The 25,153-nt window shown below is 34.7% G+C and overlaps 1 protein-coding gene across 1 annotated transcript in view; it reads right to left on the bottom strand.

The window, feature by feature from the left end:
• The window catches only part of PHTF2 (putative homeodomain transcription factor 2), a 130,620-nt gene extending 106,062 nt beyond the window's left edge, over nt 1-24,558 (bottom strand). Inside the window, exons 1-2 of the mRNA XM_044679924.1 lie at nt 24,476-24,558; nt 15,845-15,924 (exon numbers count right to left, since the gene is read on the bottom strand). Coding sequence (XP_044535859.1) covers nt 15,845-15,889 — 45 coding nt within the window. The 5' untranslated portion in view covers nt 15,890-15,924; nt 24,476-24,558. The remainder of the gene's footprint in view (nt 1-15,844; nt 15,925-24,475) is intronic.
• Nucleotides 24,559-25,153: the final 595 nt, after the last annotated feature.

Genomic DNA, 25,153 nt, shown 5'->3' with positions numbered 1-25,153 from the left:
TTATCTTAATGCTGATGATTCTCAAATCCAACTAGCCTACCCTAACTTCTCTGCCAACTTCCAATCGTGCACCTCCAACTGACTTACAGATATCTCTAACTAGCTGTCCAATACCTTTCTTAATATGTCCCAAAACATAACTCATCGTTTTCCCCCCTACACCTTTCTGATCTCCTAATTTCCTTATTACTGTGAAGGTCAATGCCACCCTCCCAATTACTTACATTCACTACCTCTGTGTCATCTTCTACTCCTCATTATCTTTCACCTCCCATATTAAATTTGTTGCTAAGGTATGTCCATTTCACCTTTGTAGCATCCCCACCTCTTTCCTCTCATACTGTCACCATCCTGGTAAAAGTCCATTATCACCTCATGCTTTGACTATTATAATAGCTTGCCTGTGGATCTGCCTGCCTCAAGTATATCTCCACTCCCAACTATCCTCCATTCAGCAACTAAATTGAGTTCCTAAATTATAGGTCTGATCATGTCATCCCTCTATACAATAAACTCCACTGGTTCCCTATCACTCTAAATCAATAAAGTTCCCTATTTTGGCATTCTAAGCCCTTTGTAATTCTTCTCCCAACTTTCCAGTTCTCTTACATCTTTGCTCTCTGCTTTGTACTCTTCAATTCAGTGACAATGGCAACTTTGCTGTTCCACAAACATGACATTCCATCTCTTAGATCAAGGCATTTTCTCTAGCTATCCTTCAGGCCTGCAGTGCCTTTCCTCCTCCTCTTCACCTACTAACTTCCCTAGATTCTTTAAGTACCAACTAAAATTTCATATTTTAAAGGAAATCTTTACTGACTACTCTGAATTCTAGCCTTCCTTCTTTTAATTATTTCCTATTTATTCTGGATATAGCTTATTTGTACAAATCTGTTTGCTTGTTATCTCCCCCATTACACTGAAAGTTCCTTTAGAGCAGAGTATGTCTTTTTCTTTTGTTCCTGACAGTAGGCCACACCAGGTGCATAATAAATGATTATTGACTATTAATCAGAAGGAAAGGGAGTATGCCACTTCCAGGGTTCTTGTGTTTCATCTTCTTATTGGTGGCAGTTAGTGAGCAGTGATTTCTGGCAATGATAAGGAAGGTGGGTCTCCTCTACAAGGATTTCTCTCCTCAAAGATGGGTCTGGTGGCCTGGGGGATATTGTTATTTCCAAGGTTCTTTGATTCAGTGTTCTTGAGTATCTCTATCAGAGTCTGGGCGAAAACAAAGGTCAAATGGTGGGAGTAGTGGAGATTGTGGTGGATTAACTAGCCTGGCACATGCTGGATCCTGTCTTTCCCTCAGGGTGGCAAAACTGCTTCAGTTAATCTGGTTTTCCCATTTATTCATTTATTGCAAAGGTTTGGGGGTTTTCCCTTTTTCTTTCTCTAAATTCTCTCTCTCACTTATCTTTTTTTTGGGAGGGTACCAAAAATAAAAAGGACAAATGAAATATTTCTATATGCAGAGAAGATAACAGAATGAAATTCAGAGGAAGCACATGCAAGAAAGAGCATTTTGAAATAAAATATAAAATTTATTATATTCTTTTTTAAAGTAAGCAGAATGAAATGCAGATTCATAATTCTACAGAGAATCTGCTGCTTCTGGTTTTATGTTCTGCTATCTCAAAGCAACAAGCCCATCAAAGATCATATCCACCCTGTGTCATCTGATTTTATAAGAAATAAAATTAAATGTGCCTTTTTGGAGTATTTATTGTTCAAAAAAAAAAAGGAAAGAAAAGTCTTTATAGTAAATTATATAATAGGAGATACTCCTTAAATAGAATCTTTTCCCCCCTCATACTCTAGCAAATTGAACATAAGAAAAGAATTATATATATATATATATATATATATATATATATATATATCTTACATTCTTTAAGCACCTATCATGGAAGACACTCTGCTTTGTTATTTCAAAACATACTTCAAAGACTGACTTGTCATTATACAGCAGACTAGTCAACATGACAACATCTTTTAAGTTTTCTTGTTTTAGATAATTCAACTATAAATAGTGTTAGGAGTAATAATGAGTACCTTACTCTAGGAACAATTAAAATGCCTAGAAAATGAATACCCTTGTTGGTTAAGTGAAATTCCTTTGTATAAAGAAGCACGTATGACACAGCATTTCTGTTTAAAGTTACAAATAGGGCCTTGGAATAACCCAGAATTAAAAGACCTAGCTCTGAGTATCAGCTCTGCCATTCATTTGTATTGTGATATGGGTGCAATAAACTGTGTATAATAGAGAACAAGATTTCCTTATCTGCAAAATAGAGATGGAAATATTTATACTATCTACTTCATAGGGTTGCTGTGAAGAAAGAGCTTTTTAAATCATAAAGTGGGATATTACCTCCTATTAGAAGGTAGGATTCTTGAAAGCAAAGGCTGTTTTTGCTTTTTTATTTTGAGCCCCTACCACTTAACACTACCAAAAAAATTCTTATTGATCAAGTCATACAAATGAAAGTTAAATGTGAATGAGTACCTGGACAGTTTCTTTCCTTTTACAAGGTATGCTAAAATTAAAATTCAAAAGACTAAGAAAGAAATACCTGAGAACAAATTGCTCTGGGATGCTGTAATTCTGATTCTTTAGCATTGGCTTGTTGGCAAAAGAGAACTTTCATCAGTAACTACAAATGCCCTGACCTGGGAATCTTCTATGGTTACTACCTGAAATATTCAAGAGGATTTCAGAATTGCAGCTACCATAGCTAAGGTAAGGTTGGGATGAGGATAAAAGTTTGAATCCTGGATCCAGCTTATTAGTCATATGACTGGATAGTTCATTTAATTTCTCTGTACCTAATACATAAAATGGATCATCGTGTTTAAAGTCAGAAAGGGCTTTAGATCATCACGTCCAATTTCTTCATTTTATAAATGAGGAGACTGAAGCTCAATAAAGCTAAGTGAGTTGTCTGAAATTTGATAGCTGCAAAGGAAATGGATTGATAAATCTCCCACGAAGCTAAACATACACTATTATGGCTTCATTCTGTGGGACATGTGCTCCTTGACAACTCCTAATTGGTCCACTGGTATCCACGACTAGAGCAGTATTGAAGATAACTGGCAAATGGGACAAGGGGGGGACTCCCTCAGAAGGATACAAAGCCTAGACTCTGCTCTCTTCTGAGAACTTGTTTCTTTGTTATTCTGGCAGCTCTCCCTTGGACCTTCCAAGATCTGGGGGTAGTGAGGGCTGGAGAAAGGATTTTTCCAGCAGAAATAGAGGCTACAAACAAATGGCAACAGGAATATGAGTTTAAAAGTTTAAAAATTGACTTCAAGTCCTCAGCTGCCTCTTCTGCTTTGTTTTTCTCTACGAAACACAAGTAACTAAGTAGCAATCCTGAGAGATATTTCTGGCATTTAGATTGGGGGTTCTTAACTTTTTGTGTCACAGAACCCTTTTGGCAGCCCAATTAAGCGTAAGGACCCATTCTCAGAATAATATTTTAAAAATAATTGAATGAATTGATAAAATTCAGTTAAAGGTTAGTGAAAATGATAGTATAATTGTATCTCACATGCAAGTTCATGAACACACTGAAACCCTAGGATGCCTGGTTTTAAACCTAGCTGAAGAATTTCTTTAGAGACCTCCCAATATATTCTAGAATTTCTAGGTTCCTCAGTCTGCACTAGTCATCCAACAAGAGGGGCTACCTGCTACTATACAAGTTCTTAGATGACCACTGAGATCATTCTGAACCTGAAAGGACTCAAAGGCCACTATTGGCTATCCAAAAGATGTGAATCTTGCAAATTGTTCAGTAAAAATCTAAGATAAAAATATGTTTTATAATTTTTTATTATTTTATATTTAAAGTATTAATGTGGAGCTCATGAGTCTTGGGTATTAACAATTTTTTATAGTAAACAGTAATTCTCCTTCTGATGTTTATTTTGTACTTTCAATTCCTTTTCTAAAAGGGATCCCATTAATACCCTTTTGAGGAGACCCTCAACATGAGTCATTCTTAAGATTTGTTTTGGAGATTCTCCTCCAGAGTTCTACTCTAAGGTGGTGGCATAACAAGCAAGTGAGAAAGAAAAAAAAGGCTGACCACTCTACCTTGGGGACTCGTTTTCCCCCAGAACGAAGCTGGATTCTCTTTAGTCCACAGCAAAAGCCTCTTTTCTGAGAAGAGTTTTTCTGGGCTACCCAGCAGCAAAGTTGGGATATGAAATTAAATTTTCTAATCCTAAATCCAATACTTACATTTCCTTCTTAGAGAAATGTTCTCATGAGATGACCTTACAGAATGTAAAATGCTTTACAAATATGAGCTGTTCCTGGTACCAATATAATGGCATTAAAGTGTTTTCTACAACTGGTATTTTGTCATAATGACAAAAATAACTTCTAATCATGATGAGATCTCCATCCCAGAAATAATACCTCTACGACACAGGTGAGTTAGGGACGGGGATGGGGTGAAGTGGCTCTCCCACAGGAAAGTCATTAAAGAGATGGTTTCAGGAGAATTGAGATGACCAGAGCATGCATGGACATTCTGTAACTGGTTCTAGTTGGCCAATCACCTATCTGGGAGGGACTTTTTTCTTCCCATAGGAGGATACATATACATAGCTAGAACTGCCAGAATCTTTTAAGAGTTTAATTTCATTTCCAGCCATCTCTTTTTGCTTGACTACCATACAAAGGAGTAAAATCAATCTTTTATTCACACTCAGAACCATACTTTGAGAGAGTAAAAGTCAGGGGACGTTCCTAGTTTGAAGCTAACATAACCCCAAAAAAACAGTCCTGGGTCCTTGGCTTTTTAGTTCTTTTCTATTTTAGATTCAGATAATGAAGTTTCTGACCTTAAGTGTTTCAAAGCCCAGAAGCACAAGCCACAGGGGAATCTGGGTTGTTGTTATAGCTAGTTCAAGATTCCAGCCCAGCTGAAGCTAGAAACTATGCTGTCTTTAGGTGAAAACAATACAATGTAGGAACAGAACTAATTTTTGAGACTAATTCCTCCTTCCATAGAAACTGAAGTGCTATCTTGGATTAATTACCCAAGAAGGGGTGGAAGGGTACTTCAAAGACAATTCATTACAATTGTTTATTGCTGAGTGGAGAGTTATTTGGACTCCATAATGGACAGGTATAGACCAATTAACCTCAGCAGACTCTAAATAAAAAAGGCTGCCTGCCTATCATACAAAGACTGCCTGACCCAGACAATAATTCGGAAAGTCATTTTAAGTGAAGAAGATTCTGTAAACAGTACCTCAACAGCTAGTTTAAGTAACAGAATAAGACTAAATCCAGAAGCAATTCCTTTCCTGTCTGACATTTCAACAATAGCAGTTCCTGGGGTACAGACAACTTTTAGAATATAATAACACTGCCAACTTTGCCCAAAAAGCCATTATATAAAAAGAAGTAAAAGTCTCACCATAATATAATTTTACTCTCTCAGAGATACAAAAGGGATATAAGGGGGAAATCTTTCAACCTTTAAGTAAATCTACATTGGGAAAATAGTGCTAGCCCTTACCAATAACGGTACTACCATAGTTACTCCAGAGAAATACAAAGTACAAATAATAATTTTTTAAAGTATTCAAAACCACCAATAATCAGAGAAGCATTAAAAGAATTCTCATGCTATTGATTCATATCCTCTAAAGTGGACATAGTAAAAGGTTAAAAAAATTTTTAAATGCTAAAATGCAATAAGGGAAAATACATATTCCTCTAAGGGAGGAATTAAGAATTGATCTAACTATTTAGGAAAACAATTTAGAATTATACAAGAAAAATTATAAAAATTTTCTTTATCCTTTCAGTGATCCCACTGATCCACTATAAAAGAAGTTATTTGACAAAAATTCTATTCAACTCAACAAATGTTTACATTAAACAAGTCCAGAAATGAAAAAGTCTTTGCCCTCAAGAAAATGACATTCTAAAGAGGGAAGGGAGATATAGTATGTACACAAATAATAATCCCAGTATAATTTTGAAGAGATAAAGGGGGGGAAAACCACGACCAGGGATATCAGCAAAAATCTCCCCTTAAGAGGTGGTACAATAGGTGAGTCTTAAATAGAAATGAGGAAGGAGTGCATTCAATGTAGAAACACAGGGAGGAGAACTGGTATCAAGTGCCAGTTTGACTAGAACAGGGAGTCAATAGAAAAGACATAAGTAAATGAAAACATTAATAACAGCACTATTTGTAATAGCAAAATGGTGGAAACAAATCATGAGTCTTTCAGTTGGAGAAAGTGGAAAAATTATGCACGCAAACATACTAAAATGTTACTGCACCATAAGAAAGGAGAATAAAAATATCAAAGAAATATGGGTTTCTTGGGGTCAGCTAAGTAGCTAAGTGAACTGAGAGCCAGACCCAGAGACAGGAGGTCCTCGGTTCAAATCTGGCCTCAGACACTTGCTAGCTGTGTGACCCTGGGCAAGTCACTTAACTCCCACTGCCTAGCCCTTGCTACTCTTCTGCCTTGGAACCAATGCACAGTACTGATTTTAAGATACAAGGTAAGGGTATTTTAAAAAGAAAGAAAAAAATATGGGAAAATTTTTCAGTGAAGTGATATAGAATGAGCAAACAGTAATTTACCTAATTACTAGAACTATAACTTCAGAGAATAACAAAACATTAAAAACATTGAATAACACTAGTGTTAAGAAATTCACAGTCCCCTACTATTGAAGCATAAGGCTGTGTGTTGTTTAATGAGATCACTCTGTGCCTTTTACTTGTTCAGGCATATTATACATAGTAGGGGAATCAGTGGTGACTATTGCTAGAATTTTTATTTCATTTTAAAACAAAATTTGGCAATTCAAAAAATTAATTTGTTATAATTGTTTTCACTGATTTAAAAGCATTTCAGCTTCACCATGAAGAATCATCCATCTTTCTTTCTTTCTTTTAGGTTTTAAACTAGTAAACAAAAGGAGAAAGTATGTTTATGGGAAATAAACTGTTAAGATTGCTTGAGGAATCAAATGCTTCCCTCTCACTTTCCACGAAGTGTTACAAAAGACACTTCTAAATCCTTACAAGTTAATAATCATATTTATAGTTTGTTGTTGTAAGTTACACAATTTCCTATTTTAAATAGCCAAAAAAAGTAAAAGTAGAAAATGTAAATAAATAGTCTGTCCTACCTCAGAACCCAAAAGTTTGGAGGAAAGTTCCAAGCAGGAAAATTCTTCTCATGTCAACAAGTAATACTTGTTGCTAAATTTAAGATGTTTTGTCAAAATAACACTGTAAGTTACTTTGCAAACAGCAATTTAGCATCTTAATTAGTCCTCTGGACAGGATTTTTAAATGTAGCTTTTTATCTGTAAATAAAATATATCTGTATGCAATCTCCAGGGACACTGAAGACTCCTGAAGTGCAGTGACCATTCACTTCCCACCCATCCCCCAACACCTCCAACAGTGCCTGCTACAAAAGCAGGTAGGTAATAAATGAATGAAAAAAAGTAAAAAGTGGACACAGCCTATTTGGAGCTCATACAATTGCTTAACACCACAGGCTAATTTTAGACTGGCAGTGGCAACCTACCAACTTATTTCACCACTAAGACGTCTGTTACTCGGTTTATATTTTAGAAGTCTGCAAGAAATTTGGGATATATTTGGCAAGTATGCAAACCCTTGACTAATGTCTCTATTTAGAACTTTTTTTTACAATGGAAAGAAACAGGTTTTAGAAACTAGTTTCCAGAATATCCTAAAATATTCCTTTTCCAGTTCCAAACAGGAATGAGTAGCTTATTAATTTAGAAATGCACAGGCCTATTCAAATAACATTTGGTTCCCTACATAAGTTAACTACATGTATTTTACTACATAAATGGTAATTAAAGATGTCTATTTTGCTTTGAAAATGGTTACCATAGAAAAACTCAGCATGCCCTTTTGAAAATTCAATTTCCTAATCTATTCTATTCTCTATTTAGATATTATTTGCTAAATTAAAGCTTTCATCTCTCAATCTTACTTCTGTTTACTTCTTTCATAAATTTAAAGCAATAACACTCTGCAAACTTAAATGTAGTAGAGCTCTTATCACTAAAACATAGCAACCTCCTCAAATGGTTACTTCAGGTGGTCATTGCTTAATAGGGTACTTCTTAATGAATATAACACAACTTTTGGTGGGGGCAACTAGGTGGCTCAGTGGATTAAGAGGCAGGCCTAGAGCTGGGAGGCCCTAGGTTCAAATCTGGCCTCAGATACTTTCTAGTTGTATGACCCTAGGCAAGTCACTTAACCCCTATTGCCTAGCCCTTACTGATCTACCTTAGAACCAATACACAATATTGATTCTAAGATGTAAAGTAAGGATTAAAAAAAATTTTATATATGTGTATATGTATATATATATAAAAATACAACTTTAGAGCAAGCATATAAAGTTCTCAGACCAACTCAAAATATGTATATCTCAACTTTAATGTCCTATTCCTCTCTCTTTATCAGAACTTAGGGCCATGATGGCAAACCTATTGTGAAAAGGGCACTCAGAACCCTCTCTGTGGGCACCTCTACAGTCACTCACCAGAGTTCCTTACTAGAAAGGGACTCAGGGCGGAGCTGTTCTCCTCCCCTTCTCCATGTGCCTAAGGACATTCTTCACTTCCCCTGCCCCTCTGCCCAGCAGCCAATGGGAGCCCTTCCTCCCTCTCTTGTCAGAGGTAAGGAGGAGAGTGGGGGCACTTGGGCTGGGGGGTGGGGTGATGGTGGGGGCCAGCACTCTGTCTCTAAAAAGGTTCGCCATCACTGACCTAGGGTATAGAATGATGACGACCAAATACTTATAGCAAGGATTTTAGCTCTAGTATAGGGAAGTTGGTAAAGTTTTTATTAGCCTAAATTCATAAACATAAATCCTATAATTTCTTATGCCTTGGTAATATCTCTAGTATATGTCCTATGTGAGGTTCAAGGCATAACTGGAGAGAGTAGGAGAGAGGAAGGTTCTGATCTCTTTAGCCTTCTTTAGGTTCTGTAGTCTGTTCTGGCTCTGAATTCCCTTCAGGTCCTTCTAAGTGCATGTCAAGCTGCTAAAGGAAAAATAAAGACTTTAGGAAGAAGCCAACATGAGAAGAGCTAGCAGATTCCATTTTGCCCTTTTGTCTGGCTTGTTTCACTAGAAACTTTAGGGAATTTCCCCTTGGTTGAGATCTGCTCTCTTGGTTGAGTTATTTCTTTAATCCTAATGGTAGAGTTCCTTCACTCCTTATTGCCTGATATGTATACTCTTATATATTTTTATATATTTTTATTTTTTATTTTGTTTTTGTTCTGTTTACTTTTTATTTTGTTTTCCTATCATTTGGATAAATGGGATTTTTTGCTGTTTACCATTATGTAGTCATTGTTAAATTGGAATTTGGTGAGAAGTGAGTGGTATCTTCCTTTCCCCATTAATGAAAAGCATGATCAGAATTAGCTTTAACCTGGAAACTACATCCTCAAGACTAGTAATGGCAAACCTTTTAGAGACCAAGTGCCCAACCTGCAAAGCTCACACAGCATGTGAGCCTCAGCCTCCTTACCCCAGACAGAGGAGGGAGGAAGCACTCCCATTGGGCTGCTGGACAGAGGAGTGGGTGATGGGAAAAATGTCCTCAGGTATGCATGGAGAAGCAGAAAGAAGCAGTCCCTTCTGGCATGCTCTGGCACATGTACAACAGGGCCCTAGACTAATGCTATTTAAGGTAGCAGATAGATATAATTCTGACCTAGTACCTCCTCTCTCTGAGGAGAGGAGAGTAGTCGAGCTTCTGGTTCCTACCTCCTGCTTCTCCATAGGTAGGAATGAGGGTCTCCCTTAACGAATGGAATGGGGGGTGGGGAGAGTGTGTTGGAGATGTTTTTCTGCTTTGTTTTCACTGTCTGTCTCCCATGCCTGGAATGTTCTCTCTATTCATATGGCTTTCTTCAATTCTCAGCTAATGTCCATCTTCTGTGACTAGTCTTTCCCAATCTCCTTTAATGTTTGAGTCCTCTCTGTTGATGATCTCCAATTTATCCTGTATTGAGCTTGTTTATACGTAGGTGCTTACATGCTATCTCCCACATGAGACAGTGAGATAACACTCACTGGTTTGACAGTAAGAACAGTCTTTGTATCCTCAGCACTTAAGAGTGCATGACACATGATAATAGCTTAATACAGGAAATGTTTATTGACTGACTGGACTGTAAGACAGCAGCAAGTAAGTGCATTCCACTTCTGGAATCAAATGAGATTATCCACACTTACTGTGAAAAATAAAGACTGGATATCTAAAGGAGTTCCTCATACCTTCTCATATAAATAGCTTGCCAATTACTTCCATCTTCAGACATTAAATTTTTCACTGCTCTAGATAGAAGATTGTCAACCTAGATTTCATTTCTCCCATTCAAAAGCAGAGAGATAGTAATAGAGAGGCTGTACTGACCAAGAGTTTCTGTATTATTTAAGAATTAAATGGGAATGACTAAACTAAATGTTTGTGACATTCTTCACACTAATAAAAATCTATTTCTGAAGAATTTTAAGCTGTTTAATATTCATTAAATCAATATAAAAGTGCTAAGGATTTTAGTATTTCCATATATTAACTCTTAATAATTAATGAGGTCAGAAAGACTTTATTAATTTAAATATACCTCTGTGGCTAGTTAGCTTTACCTGTTCAGCTGTCCTGAAGAAGGTTGCTTGGTAGTAAAGCAAGGTTATACTCCAAAGGTGTGCTATGTTCTCTTCTCATTTCCCTTATTCCCATTTGAGACTTGTTTTTGTGAGCTCTCAGTCACTACTGGTTCAAATAATAAAGAATAATAACTTCCAGTATTCCCAAGGCAGCCCTCTAACAAAAAGCAACCACAAAAAGAAGAGAAGGTATGGGGAGGGTAAGGAAGAGGAGAAGATGGTAAGGAAACAAAGACAAGAAGAGAGTGCAGAACTATCTTGTAAAATATTAAAGTTTATGAAGAAAACAGATGACAATATAGCCAAAGAGACTGAGAAGTAGCTGTGAAGATAATGTTAAAGAAACCAAGGATGGAAAAAAAGAATCCAACAAGTGGATTATTGTCAAACTGAATTGGTGGGAAGGAAGTCAAGCTTTCAAAACAGAGAATGGCATCTTCCTTTCCCTATTAATGAACAGCAGGATCAGAAGTTTAGCTTGAACCTGGAAACCATGTCCCCCTAGACCAGTGATGGGCAAACCTTTTAAAGAGGGGGCCAAAGGAAAGGAAATGCTCCTCTGTCTTTCCAAGTTTCATTGTATTGTGTCCTACTCATTTGTATTCATCAGATTAGGAATAATGTTGTGCCAAGGGATAGAACATTTCAGGCCCCCCCATCTGGCCCAAGGGCCATAGTTTGCCCATCACTGCCCTAGACTAACACTATTTAAGATATAATTATTTTTATTATTATATTATTAATTATATTTAAGATATAATTCTGGCTTTGGAACTCCTCTGAGAAGAGCAGAGTGGTCAAGCTTCCAGCTCCCACCTCCAGCTTTCCCTCTTAGTAGGAATGAAATTCAAAATATACAGAAAAGATATAGAAAATTCCAAAAAGGATGAGGTTTAAGATCACCAGCTTTAGTAATTAAGAGATTTTGGTAAGCTTTGAGAGAAGTCTCAGTATAGCAATGGGTTCAGAAGTCAGATATGGAGTGAGAAGTGAAGTGACAACATGTATTCCAAGTATATCAAAGATAGAAAGGTGCCATATATACTACAATATTCATGGCAATATTCTAGTAGTTTTTAAAAAACTAGAAATGAAATCAATGTCATCAACTGGTGAATAAAAAAATTGTGGCAGAGTAGTGTAATGGAATATTATTGCACCATAAAAAATAATGAATATGAGAAATATCAAGAAATATAGGACTTATATTGGAACTATTCCAGAACAAAGTAAACAGAGCCCCACAAATAATATAAATGAAAAACAACACTAAAGGTAGCCAAATTCAGATTAATTGTAATGATTAACCTTGGTGCTAGAGAACGAATATTAAAATGCACTGCTCTTCTCAACAGAAAGTTGGGAGAATATATTCATACACAAATGTAATTTAATTATATTCAAAGCTGAAGCTCTTTCTTCTCCCTAATATAAGGATCTTTTTTATGCATTAGAAGTTTCCCTCCACTAAGGAACCCCAGCTCCTTTCAAGAATATAGGCTAGCATTCAATTTGTACTTTTACTTGAGAAGACATCCTGAGACCATTTCCCCAGCAATGTTCAAGCAAATTAGATATATGGAGAACTCCCTTGACATACTTAAGGTCATACCAATGTTTATTCATCTAAAAAACCCAGGTAGTTTTAAAATCTTCCCCCTTTTTTGTCATTTACTGAAGTGTTCTTCGACTCTGCAAATTAGGAATTTATCAAGTGTCTACTTAAGTCCAAGTGGGCAAAGGTATGTTCTCAGATAACATACTTTCCCAATTCCTCTGAATGAATTTTGTGTATCAAACTGGGGAAATGACCATTCCAACCTTATGCTCCTTATCCCATTTAACCAGTAACAAGACTCAAAAATCGTGAAGTTTACAAGACAGCAAAGGCAGAAAGTATCATCTTGTTTCCCAAAAAATAAATGTCCGAGGACACCCCAGGAAGCAGGGAAAACTAATGTATATCAAAGATGAGACATTTTCTATAAAATGGGGAAAACAGGTAAATCATTTTTTGTATAAGATGATTTGATGAAGACTTGAAGATTTTCAGTATTTCCTATCTTATTTGAAAATAGAAAGAAATGTTATTGCTCTCCATTTCAAGATGCCCATTATACCTTTAACATATCTAAATCTATTGCTCTTGCCCTCCTCACAATGCTTTAAAAAAAAAAAAGAGGAGAGGGGAGAAGTTTTCTTTCATAAATGGCTTGGCTTTCCTCCCCACTCTCCACTACTACTCTTTCATTACTACCTCTTTTTCCTACCCTGTTTGCTGTAGTCTGGCACAAATATATTACTGTATGACTAATCTTTCCTTTAAGAAGGGATTTAAGGGGATGGACTATTTATAGTTGGGATAACTATCAGTCCTATTCAGGTTACTCAGTCTCAGGTTTAGTGTATTAGATTCACTCTACAAATAACACCACTGATTGCTTGCATTTTAGAAAGCAAAAAACAATCATTCTCAGGGTTATTTATTGGCCCAGATTTCTTTATTTTTCATGTTTCCTTTATAGCTGTGACAAAAAAATAAACTGCTAATGTTCTTTATCCTAAAAAATAAGAACACTCCAGACTGCACTTCTAACTTTCTTGGACTTTTCACCCACAATACCTAAGAAAACTCTCAATCCTACAATCTTACTCTATCCCTAAACCTCACACATAAAAGTGCCCTCTCCACTCTGGCCTCTTTCCCTGTGACTAGCTAGTTCCTTCCAGAACCTCCAGTTAAAGGAGAAGGCCCAAGCTAGCCATGTCTTCATTCTTTTCCAGGCCATATTTCTGACTCTCCCAGACTTCCTCTATAATAGACCCCTTCTCTCTCACCCTCACTGAGTTCCTTAATCTTCCCTCACCCTTTTTAGCTTCTTTTTTGTCTTCTTTTCCCATTAGAAAATAAGCTTCTTGAGAACAGACAATGTCTGGCTTTCTGCTTTTAATTGCCTTCCCAGAGTTTAACAGGGCCTGGAACATAGTAAGTACTAAATAAATATTTTCTTATTTAACTTTTGACAATATCCACTATCTTTCAACCTCCATGCTCTTTCTATTATTGCCTCTCTACTTCTGTGAGTTAAGCAAGAAGTAAAATTTTGATGTTTCTTTTTTGTAATTAAAATAATGTCCAGGAGGCAGCCTATCTAATGGAAGGAACACAGAGTTTGGAGCCAGGGGACTTGGGTTTAAAATATGGCTCCAATGTATGCTATTTGTATGATCTTAGAAAAGTCATGACCTCTCTGAGATTCTATTACCTCATGTGTGTAAAATGGAGGTTGGCGTCATAGGAGATGGTGGTGGAATTTGGACTAGACTCTCAAATGTACCTTTCAGCTCAAAACTCTCTGATCACCAGTGCTACTACTCTAAGTTCCCAAGTTCTTTGTATCCTTCTCATCTTCTTTTACTGATTTCATGACACGGCAGCTACCTCCTATTACCTGATAACTACGGGTCATTTCCTTTTTTACCCTCACTTGGCCCTCCTACAGTGGGATATTTTTAACTTGTAACCTCACTGTCACAAAAATAGCCTCCACAATTTTTTATAACAAATCCCTTACATCATATTTTCAATGAAAACCCTTCAACTATATTTGAATTCAAACAATCAAATCTCCTAAGGTCCCTCCCCCTTAAGATATATTATCACCTCCACAGGGAATAAGAGCATTTTCTTTCATTCTCAAAAGTAACTAAACAAGTGATATCTCCCCCAGCTACTCAATATCCCAACATAAATAAAAAAACATACTATTTCCTTTACTTCCCACAGTACCTCCCCCCCCCACAATTGTTTCTAAAAGGTTAGAAATTGAGAATTGCTTTATTTCAATGTGGGGTTTCAAATTCTGGTTCATTTATGCTGCCATAGCTAGAGATAAACATGTAAGCTTATGTAATGTCTCTGTATACTAATTCTAAAACTAGACATAATCTGATAAAGGAAATTTATTTTTCAAACCCTTATTAGAAGTATATTTTTTCCCTTGAAATTAGAATCACCTCAAAAATGTCAGATGAAAGCCTACTATAACTAGAAATGACATGACATTGTGAAATGCTATTTATAATCATCTTTGAAAAGGATTTTAATTTAACTACTTTTAAGTTTCACTAGATTATCTAAAATTATACTTGACAACTTTTCTCTTGAAATTTCAAAACTGATTTTTCAATGAATCCACAATTTCAATGGTTCCCTCCACTAAATAAGATTGAGTTTTCCACATCTGATGCTGATTTATAGGTTATGTGAATTAAAGACTAAATATTAAGCAGTACCTTAAGGGAACAAGTTAAATAATGCTTAGTACTGTTTTTAGTTAGCACATTAAATACAGAACAAGAAAATCTACTTTAGGTAGAAAGAATTTAATTTACTAAGTCAATGATAACAAAAAAGTATAATCAAGAAATCCAAATTACATATTTTTCTATTATTGTATTTCCACTGAATATCAGCTAGAAACTGCAGAATGTTGGTCTACTGATAAACAGTTGCTATAAAAAAAACACAAACATATATACACATTTTGCCTTTCAATGATTATATGTCTAAATATCATTTGTTGCTTTTCCAACCTTCTTCTGAAAATTAGATCATGTACCATAGATTTAATTAGCAGACAGATGTTCTATGTAATTTATTTAGTACATTTTATTTTACTAAAATATATGATTATCAATAGCTTCTGTCCCTTTAACAGAGTAGCATTGTACTTATCTAGAAAATTATTTTTTTGCATTTAAAGATTCCTATACTAAAAACTTATTCTCAGAAGTTCCAAATTTGATCAATACTTTAACTAAAGTCCAGTTTCTTGTTTGAATTTAGAGTAATATATCACAAAAGAAGGGACTATTTTATTCAGACTTCATCTCTCCTCTAAGCTTTCCTGAACTTAAAGTTGAGTTTCAATAAAAAAAAAATTCCAAAATCCATTTTTAAGTATTTTCAGTAATATTATAAATTATATAAATCTAGGAGATGAGAGAAACACTCACAAAATTAGAAAACTAATTTAAATGCATACTTATGTAACTGAACTTAATGTTTTAAAAAGTAAAACTTTTAAAATAACTACCAGCTTACCTTCTTTTGATACCAGACTATAGCATCTGTCACTTTGGACGCCATTTATTCCAGTGAGATCACACATTAGTCATTTTAGGCTGTGCAAGAAAGAAAGACATACAGAGACAACTTTATTTCCACCTTCTAAAGGCAGTCTGAACAGCAAGCATATATAATACCCTGGTTACTTGCAGAGCAAGGGGTGTATAACTATACTTACATTACACCCTTCCTCATTACTATTTTAGCAACAGGCTTTCTTGGTAAACAAAAATCAGTTGCCATAATAACAAAGGGTTCTGCTTGAATATAGCAGAGAATACCTTCTACAAAATACATTGCGTGATATAATAATATACTCATAAAATACATACAGAATTTCTTACAGTAATTTTTAGTATAAATTTTCCATATAAGTTTATTTTTTCATATTTGTCAATGTGAAAGCAAACATATTATAGTGTTGCAATATTAAAATTCTATAAGTACATTTTACTTAGAATCATGAGGCTAAAAAAATGTTTTAGAAATCATACATTCCAATATACCACTTTCTCCTGGAAAACCTCCTCAATAGACCTGGTTTTTCCATCTTTGCTTGAACATTTCAAATAACAGCAAATTCTTTACCTTGCAAGGCAGTTTATTCTATTGTTATTATTGAATGTCAGATTTTTTTTTTATTTTTACTGAGCAGAAATTTTTCTTTTTATTAAGCAGAAAACTGTCTCCCTATAGTTTCTATCCATTGATCCCAGGTCTGTCCTTTGTAGCAACACAGGATAATCCTCCTCCTGATGACAGTCCTTGAACTATTTAAAGAAAGCTATCATGTCCAAAATTCCCATCTCTTTCCCATCTCCAAGCTTAGCCTTCTTTTCTTCAAATTTAACTATATCATCTACATTTGAATCTTGATTCTTGACTTCCTTGGGTAAATTCGAACAAATCATTTAATAACTCTTAGCCCTTAGTTTCCTAAACTGTAAGTTAAGGTAGTTGGGCCAAATGACCTTTAAGGTCTCTTCTGAATTGAAATTTCTGAGCCTATGAACATTTTCCCACATGGCATGGTTTCCAGAACCCTTATAAATCAAACCTTATTCATCTCTGGATGCTAATTTTTCAACTTCCTCAAAGGCTCCACCATTCTTTGTCTCAAAGGTTTGTAACCTGAACATTATCTTTGGCTCATCACTCCCTTTCATTCTCATCATCAATGAGAGCCCAAATTTTGTCTCTACCTTCATTTTCCTCACCCAAACCTTTCCCTCTACTCCCAAAGTCACCCTTTAACAAACAGCTGCCAAGATTACCTCTCAAATGCCACATCATTCTCCAATTCAATAAATCAGAGAGGCACCAGATCGTCTCTAAAATAAAATATAAATTCCTTTGTTTGTTTTTTAAAATTCTTCATAACTTGATGTCAACCTATCTTTCTAATGTCAGTGAAAGTTACTCAACTTCCTGAACTCTATGGTCCAGCCAAACTAGCCTTCCTACTCTAACTCAAAAGTACCCCATCTCTACTTTTGAGTCTATACACTAGCTTTCCTACATGCTTAGAATGCATTCCCTGTTCAACTCTACTTCATAGCATCCTTTAACTTCACCTTCTAAATGAAGCCTTTTTTTAATTACAAATATATAAGCACATATGCTTAGTCACACAAATTCAAGTGAGCACACACACATACACACACTTACTCCAAATTTCCCCTAACTATTCAGTACTGATTTTGCAATTATTCTGTAACCAAGAATCCCCCCACCTGCAGTTTCATTGTCTGTTTTCCTAGGTTTCAGTTATCTTCTTTGACTACAAAGGATCAGCTTCAGTCTGCCCCCTGCAGGAGTCTATTCTGCTTTCACTTTCACTTTTCCCCACATACATTTCATTTACTCTAGCTTATTTAGTTGGGGGGTTTTGGGGGGAGGGGAGTTAGGAGGCTGCAGAGCTAGGCAAAGGGATAGAAAGCACATATATTTGGAGAGGGTCATCAGGTGTTCACTTATATTTGCAGTTTCAGCCATCCAAGGAAAGTCTTAAGATGCCTCTCTCACAGATAAAGGTCCCTACTCTGTGTGTGTGTGTGTGTGTGTGTGTGTGTGTGTGTGTGTGTGTGTAGTTCCTGATATAGACAAGTTCCTGAAATAGACAAGTACAGTAACATCAGAACAAAGCCCAGTCATTTCCTATCTATCCAAATTCACATCTGCTTGAACTGCATGATACTCCCAGGATTTCACATCAACCCCTTTCTCTGATTTTACACTACTCTCATTGGTCCTTTTCACCTCTAATTTAGTATCACTGTTCCCATTTACGATCACAGTATCCTTAACCAATTTATATTCTCCATTATTACACAATCATTAGAATTTTCAACTATATTTACATCACAATTTTGTTTCCTCACAATCATTAACACTAATTAAATTATCATTAATTCCAATCACTTTATCCACATTATCCACATTCATTATCATTATCCTCTCTCTATATATATAGTTTTACATACACACACACACACACAAAGTATTCTCTACCTACTTATATTTACATAGTCTCTCCTGATAAAATGTAGGTTCCCATAGGGAAGGAATGATTCAGTGTTTTTTCTTTCTTTCCCCAGTACCTGGATCAATGCCAGGCACATAACAGGCACCTTAGTAAGGCTACAGGCATTCATGTAGTTTATCTTGAGTAATTTTTTTAAAAAATACTATCTATCACTTCTAATAATACAGTGTCCTCAAAATTGGGTGATACAAAGAAGCAAAAGTCAATTAATCCAAGAACAAAGAGTAAGTAATACTCAATAAACAAACTCAAAGACTTGCCAAAAAATAAGGAGAACCAAGTAATTATTGGGAAAATCTGAACTCTTCAGAAAAGCAGATGGTATCCTCAGTGTCACAGTTCCTTATATAGACAAGGTAACTAATAAACACTTTTTTATTGATTGAATGATAATGAAGACAAAAATGACAATGGAAATATATTAACTTTTTTCTGAACTTTATGCTATATGTAATTTTTTCTTTCCCTATATGTGAGCTACTTGATGGCAGTTTGTCTTCAACTTTTTTATGTGTTATCCCCAGAGCTTAGAATAGAACCTGACATTTAATAATCACTTACAACTTGTTAACTAATCATTGCTTTTTAATAAAAAACAATGTGTTTAAAAAGTATAATTAAATATTATTTAACTTTGATATTTTTGTTGAGACTCTTCATGTAAATCAATTGGCAAATCAGAAAAAAGATCCCTTCTTATAAGTCTAAGCTTCCTAATTTCTGGTTCAGAAAATACAAGCACCCTATGTATTTATAGATATAGTTTCTTGAAGATAACAAAGGATGAAATGAATAATCAACTACTGAAAGACCTCACCAAAAGTAGAACTTAAAATTAAGTTTGCACCTCCAAAACATAAAGGAATTCAAATTGCAACATTTTGTGATAAATCTCATAGACATTAGTTATATATTCTAAGTAAATCTTATGAGAACCATCAAATTCTAACAAGCAAATATGTTGAGGTCCACAACAACTATTATGCCACCTTTAGGTCAATAACACTCCCTGTATAGGAACTGGGAAATTTTTCTCTTTCCTTTTTTTTTTTTAAAACATATAAACAATTTGAAAGAGGAAGAAGCAAGATATGTAATTAATTGCTATTCCAAAATGCAAAAAATTGCCCAGTTACTAAAACTACTCAAAGGTTGTGAAGTTATCAAATACATATATGCCCAAGAATTATCTTCAGATTCAGAGATCTATTTCACTTAAGTACAGGCAATACAAATTGATAACATGAGATATTTGGCTTTTTTGAGGCCTCATTTCAAAAGAATAGATTACTTCTAACACACTTTCCAGCTCAGAATTTCTTAAGCCTTTTAAAATTCTTAATTCTATAACAGCTTAGTTATAGAAGTATAGTAGCTACAACATAGGGTTTATGGATTATGTTGATGTGAGTTAATAATTCACCTATTTGCTTACCATCATAAATTAAGATATTAAAGTCAATCTTTTATTTTATTTTATTTTTTTAAACCCTTAACTTCTGTATATTGGCTCCTTGGTGGAAGAGTGGTAAGGGTGGGCAATGAGAGGGTCAAGTGACTTGTCCAGGGTCACACACCTAGAAAGTGTCTGAGGCCGGATTTGAACCTAGGACCTCCCGTCTCTAGCCCTGACTCTCAATCCACTGAGCTACCCAGCTGCCCCTAAAGACAATCTTTTAAAAGATTTAAACTGGGATAATTTCTTGTTTTATGAATCAATGATCATGATCAGTTACTGATATCGTTGTTTTGATGTGATATAAACATAAAGGTATAGCTGCCTGCAAGTGTCACACTTCAACTCTGACATCAATAGATCAATTATTTTGTACTATTTCCTCTTTTCATAATCTTCTGATTATGTAGTTAATCAATAAGCATTTATTAATTACATAATGCATACCAGGTGCTGTAAAAAAGGGAAACAATCCTGATTCTCAAGGAACTTACATTCTTTCTTTATCTAAGTAAATTAGGGATGTTTCATGCACAATGTGAAGCATGGTTTTGGTACCAATGACTGGAGGGAATTGAAGTTTGCTTTTATAGAATCTTAGTGCTATGAAATAAAGCATCCATTTAGATGCATTGCATTACAGAGCTATCCTACTATGTTTAAGGGATTTATTATGAGGCCTAATGACATTAAGCTTCTCTCCTCAAATATGAATTTTATTCTCTCCATAGTCCAATAATCATTCCCACTTTGGGACCTTTGTTAAAGATGCTCCTTTCCAGGTAAAATGCTCTTCACTCATCAAAAATTCTATTAATTCTTCCAGGTTTATCTAAAAATCCCACCTCCTCCATAAAGTTTTCTCTGGCTACTCTTGATAACTCTAAAATCCACTGAGTTCAAGTTTTGGTCCTGATATTTAATAGTTGAAGCTTTTTGAGAATGTCACCAACTCTACACATAAATTTCCTCATCTTTAAAATAAAGATAACAGTACCCAAAATGGCAATGAGGAAAATAACAAAAATCATTTGGAAATATAAGACCTAAAAGATCTGGGGAAATTGTGAAAAGAAGTAGGTGTGAAGGAGGAAAAGCACTTCCAAATCTCAAACTATCCAAACCAATCTGGAATTGATTAAAAAACAGAGACAGAGAGGGGCAGCTGGGTAGCTCAGTGGAGTGAGAGTCAGGCCTAGAGACGGGAGGTCCTAGGTTCAAACCCGGCCTCAGCCACTTCCCAGCTGTGTGACCCTGGGCAAGTCACTTGACCCCCATTGCCCACCCTTACCAATCTTCCACCTATGAGACAATACACCGAAGTACAAGGGTTTAAAAAAAAAAAAACAGAGACAGATCAATCGAACAAATTAGACAAAGAAGAATCACAAGTAGAACTCAACAACCTAGTGTTTGATAAACTGTAAAACAAATTGCATACAAAAAGACTTCTAATTACATTTTTAAAAACTATCAAGAAAATAGTATGGTAATAATTCAGCTAAGGCAAACACTTTACACTATATTCCACAAAAAATTAAAGCTAAGGGTTAAGATCTACCTAGACTAATCAGTGGGATAGATTCTTATTTCCGTACTTCCTCTTTCTCTTCTCATGTAAATAAATTTCCATAAAAGTCAATTTTGATTTGAGATTATTCTTAATTGAGGATTGATAATATTTCAATCCTCTGGTATATCTTTAATATACTGAACCCATAAAACCTCTTTTTCACCCTTACACCACCATTGTATTAGTGTCCCTATTTTTCCACATCCCCTCCAACATCTATCATTTTAGACAATCTGATGGTGTGAGATGATATCTCAGAATTGTTTGGATTTGCATTTTTTTCTAATCATAGTGACTTAAGAGTATTTTTTCGCATACCTATACATAGCTTTGATTTCTTCACCTGAAAATTATCTACTAATATTTTCTGCCCACTTATCTATTGAGGAATGACAGAAAAAAATTTTAATCCAGAGAATTATTCTAAATTTTAAACACAAGGACAAAATGTATGAGCATAAATCTGATTCTATATTATTGAATAAAAAATAATTACCACTTGGAGAAAAGAAAATAAGCTAAATTAAATTAAGCATTGTTTCTATTATATTCAAAGCAAAGTACTGAATAATAATAAATCCCCCTTCTCCCCCCTCAAAAAAGGAAGGGTGAGAAGAATACATGAGTGAATTGGGAATGTAAAACAACAACAAACTAGAAAAGCAAGAAATTCTGAAAGTCAAAAATGAGAAAAGAACTAAGGAAACTAAGAGCTCATTAAAAAAATACACTGTAGGGGCAGCTGGGTGGCTCAGTGGATTGAGGGCCAGGCCTAGAGACAGGAGGTCCTAGGTTCAAATCCGGCCTCAGACACTTCCCAGCTGTGTGACCCTGGGCAAGTCACTTGACCCCCATTGCCCACCCTTACCACTCTTCCACCTAGGAGCCAATATACAGAAGTTAAGGGTTAAAAAAAAACACACACTGTTAACTAATCTGATACGTAGATGAAAACCAAATTGCCAATACCAAGAAAAAATTTAAAAAGGAGAGACCAAGACAATATAAAATTTTAAGATTATTAATTTTTGCCCAATTATTTGCCAAAAAAAGAATAATTTAAGTGAAATGAATAAATATAAACACAAAATAACCAAAGAAATAGGTAATAGAAAAAATCTAAAACCCAAACTAAGAAAACAAAATTGAACTACCAAAAAGGTAACTGTCCCACTCCCTTCCAAAAATATAAGGATTAGTTTTACAAGGGAATTCTATCAACATTCAATGAACAATTAATTATACTACAATAAAAATATTGAAATAAGGGATCCTAACCAAATCATTCTATGGGACAGAGAGATGTCAGTCAAAGAAAATAGACAAAAATCTTTAATGAATATTGTTATAAAATTTCAGGAAAGAGGTCACAACTTGAAGATCAGATCCTATGACCAGGACGAATTCAAACAAGCAACACAAGGCTGAATCTATGTTAAGGAAAATATAAACATACCATATTAATAACAAAACTTTTAAAATGTATCCTGGCGATGTATTTTTAAGTGTTTATAACAAATATAGCATCTGTTGCTTTTAAAAATGTTTAAAAGCATAAGAAAAATGTATCTTTCCTCAGAATAGAAATATCATCTCTCTAAAACCCAAGAGCCAGCATAATCTATAAAAGAGAAAGACTGCGGGCCTATCTAATAAGATCCAGAGTAAAGAAAGTATGTCCACTGTCACCACTATTCTTTTAGAAAGTTCCATAAATAGTATAGGAATGAGATAAGAAAAAAATTAAGAGAAATAAGCATAGACAAAGAATAATAATAATAAAAATAGTTCTTTTTGTATATGCACTAAAGAATTCTAATGATTCAACCAAAAGGTAATTGAAAAAGCTAATAACTTCAAAAATATATCTGAATATAAAACAAATCCACAAAACCACCAGGCTTTAGAGGTTTATTAGCAATAAAATGCAAGAGAAAAAGAAATTCCATTCAAAATTACTAGAGAACAAAGAATTTGGGATGCCTACAATAGCACACACAGAAACTAGATTAAGACAACTGCCTAGCATTCTTTATATAAATAAAAGCAAAAAATTGAGATGTGCCAATTTAATTTTTTAAAATGGCAATGTCCTCACCTGAATTAGTTCATTTATTTAGCACTATACCAATCAAACTACTATAGTTACTTAATATAATGTGAAGAAAGTGGGAGGAGGCATAGCAATACCAAATCTTAAAATATTCAATAAAGCAATAATCATCAACACTACTTGATACTGATTTTTTTAAAGCTGACTAATGAAACAGATTAGGCACACAGCAAAATCAATATCTCCTGTTACAGGTAATAATTAATAATCTAATAAAAAAACACTCAGGTTTAAAATAAATCTTCTGACAATGAGCTTTCATTGAAAACATTACCTGCTTCAAAGCTCATATCATACACAAATTAAAGGGGGGGAAAAAAGGAAGATCTTTTTTGAAACTCTGGCTAGGTAAGAGTTGTTGCCCAAATATGGGATTAAAAAGATCACAGGAGATAAAGGGAAAAATTTTAATTGTACGAAATGGAAAAGTTTTTGCACAAACAAAATTAACAAAGAATTAGAAAAAAACAATTAATTGGGAAAATTTCTAGCTAATATCTTAGATGAATGAAATCTTGATATCCAAGATATAGAATTGGTTCAAATAAGAAAGAACAAGAGACTTTCCCCAATTGATATAAAGATTGTCATATGATCTAAACAGGCAGTTCTCAAAAGAAAGGCAACCAATCAACAACCCCCAAAAATGCTGAAAATCATTAATAAGAAGAGAAATTATAAGGCAACAAAATGCAACTTAAAAGATTCTACTTCTCACACATCTGATTGGCAAAGATGACAAAAACAGAAAATGGCACTTGCTAGAGAAGTTTGGGGACTACAAACCCACAAATGCCATGTAATGAAGCAATTAACTTGTACAGTGGATAAAATACTGACTAGGCATATGGAGTCAGGAAGACCTGAGTTCAAATCCAGCCTCAGATCTCAACTTATAAAAAGTTAATAATGAAACCTACCTCACAGGGTTGTTGTGAGGATCAAATAAGCTAATACTTGTAAAGCTCTTGGCTTGTTCCTTTCCATCCTTAATACATTGTTGGTAGACCTATAAAATAGTATAATCAGTGAATTAAGAAATTGAGGTTTATACCCCAGAATTCATTAAATTAGCATGACTTTTTACCAAGTAATACCAATACTAGTCATATTCACTAAAGAAATAGGAAAAAGAATTTATACATACAAAAATATTTACAGCAGCTCTTTTTGTGGTGGCAAAAAACTAGAAGCTAAGTGAGTACCTATCAATTGAGGAATGGCTGGATAAATAGCATAAGTATGCAACAGAATTTTACTGCACTGTAATAAACCATGAAAGAGATAAATTTAAAGAAACCTGGAAGAACTTATATGAATTAATACAGATTGGAATGCAAAGAACCAGAAGAACAATTTATACAATGACTACAAAACTATGAAGGAAAACTTAACTACTTTTATTTTTACAAAGATACACCTTTTCTTTCTCTTTCCCTTCCCACTCTCTCTTCATGAGAAAGCAAGAAAAATAAAACATCTTTTACAAACAAGTCTGGTTATCATAATAAGGAGATGAGAGCACTATGAGTCTATCAACTCTCAGGATAAGCAGCATTAGTCCTCTGTAAAACCGTAGTTGGTCAATGCATTGATTA

This window comes from Gracilinanus agilis, chromosome 5, assembly GCF_016433145.1.
Source record: "Gracilinanus agilis isolate LMUSP501 chromosome 5, AgileGrace, whole genome shotgun sequence".
In the NCBI taxonomy this organism is placed as follows: Eukaryota; Metazoa; Chordata; class Mammalia; order Didelphimorphia; family Didelphidae; genus Gracilinanus; species Gracilinanus agilis.
The sequence above is the reverse complement of the archived record's forward strand: the minus strand, read 5'-3'. Positions and strand labels throughout refer to the sequence as shown.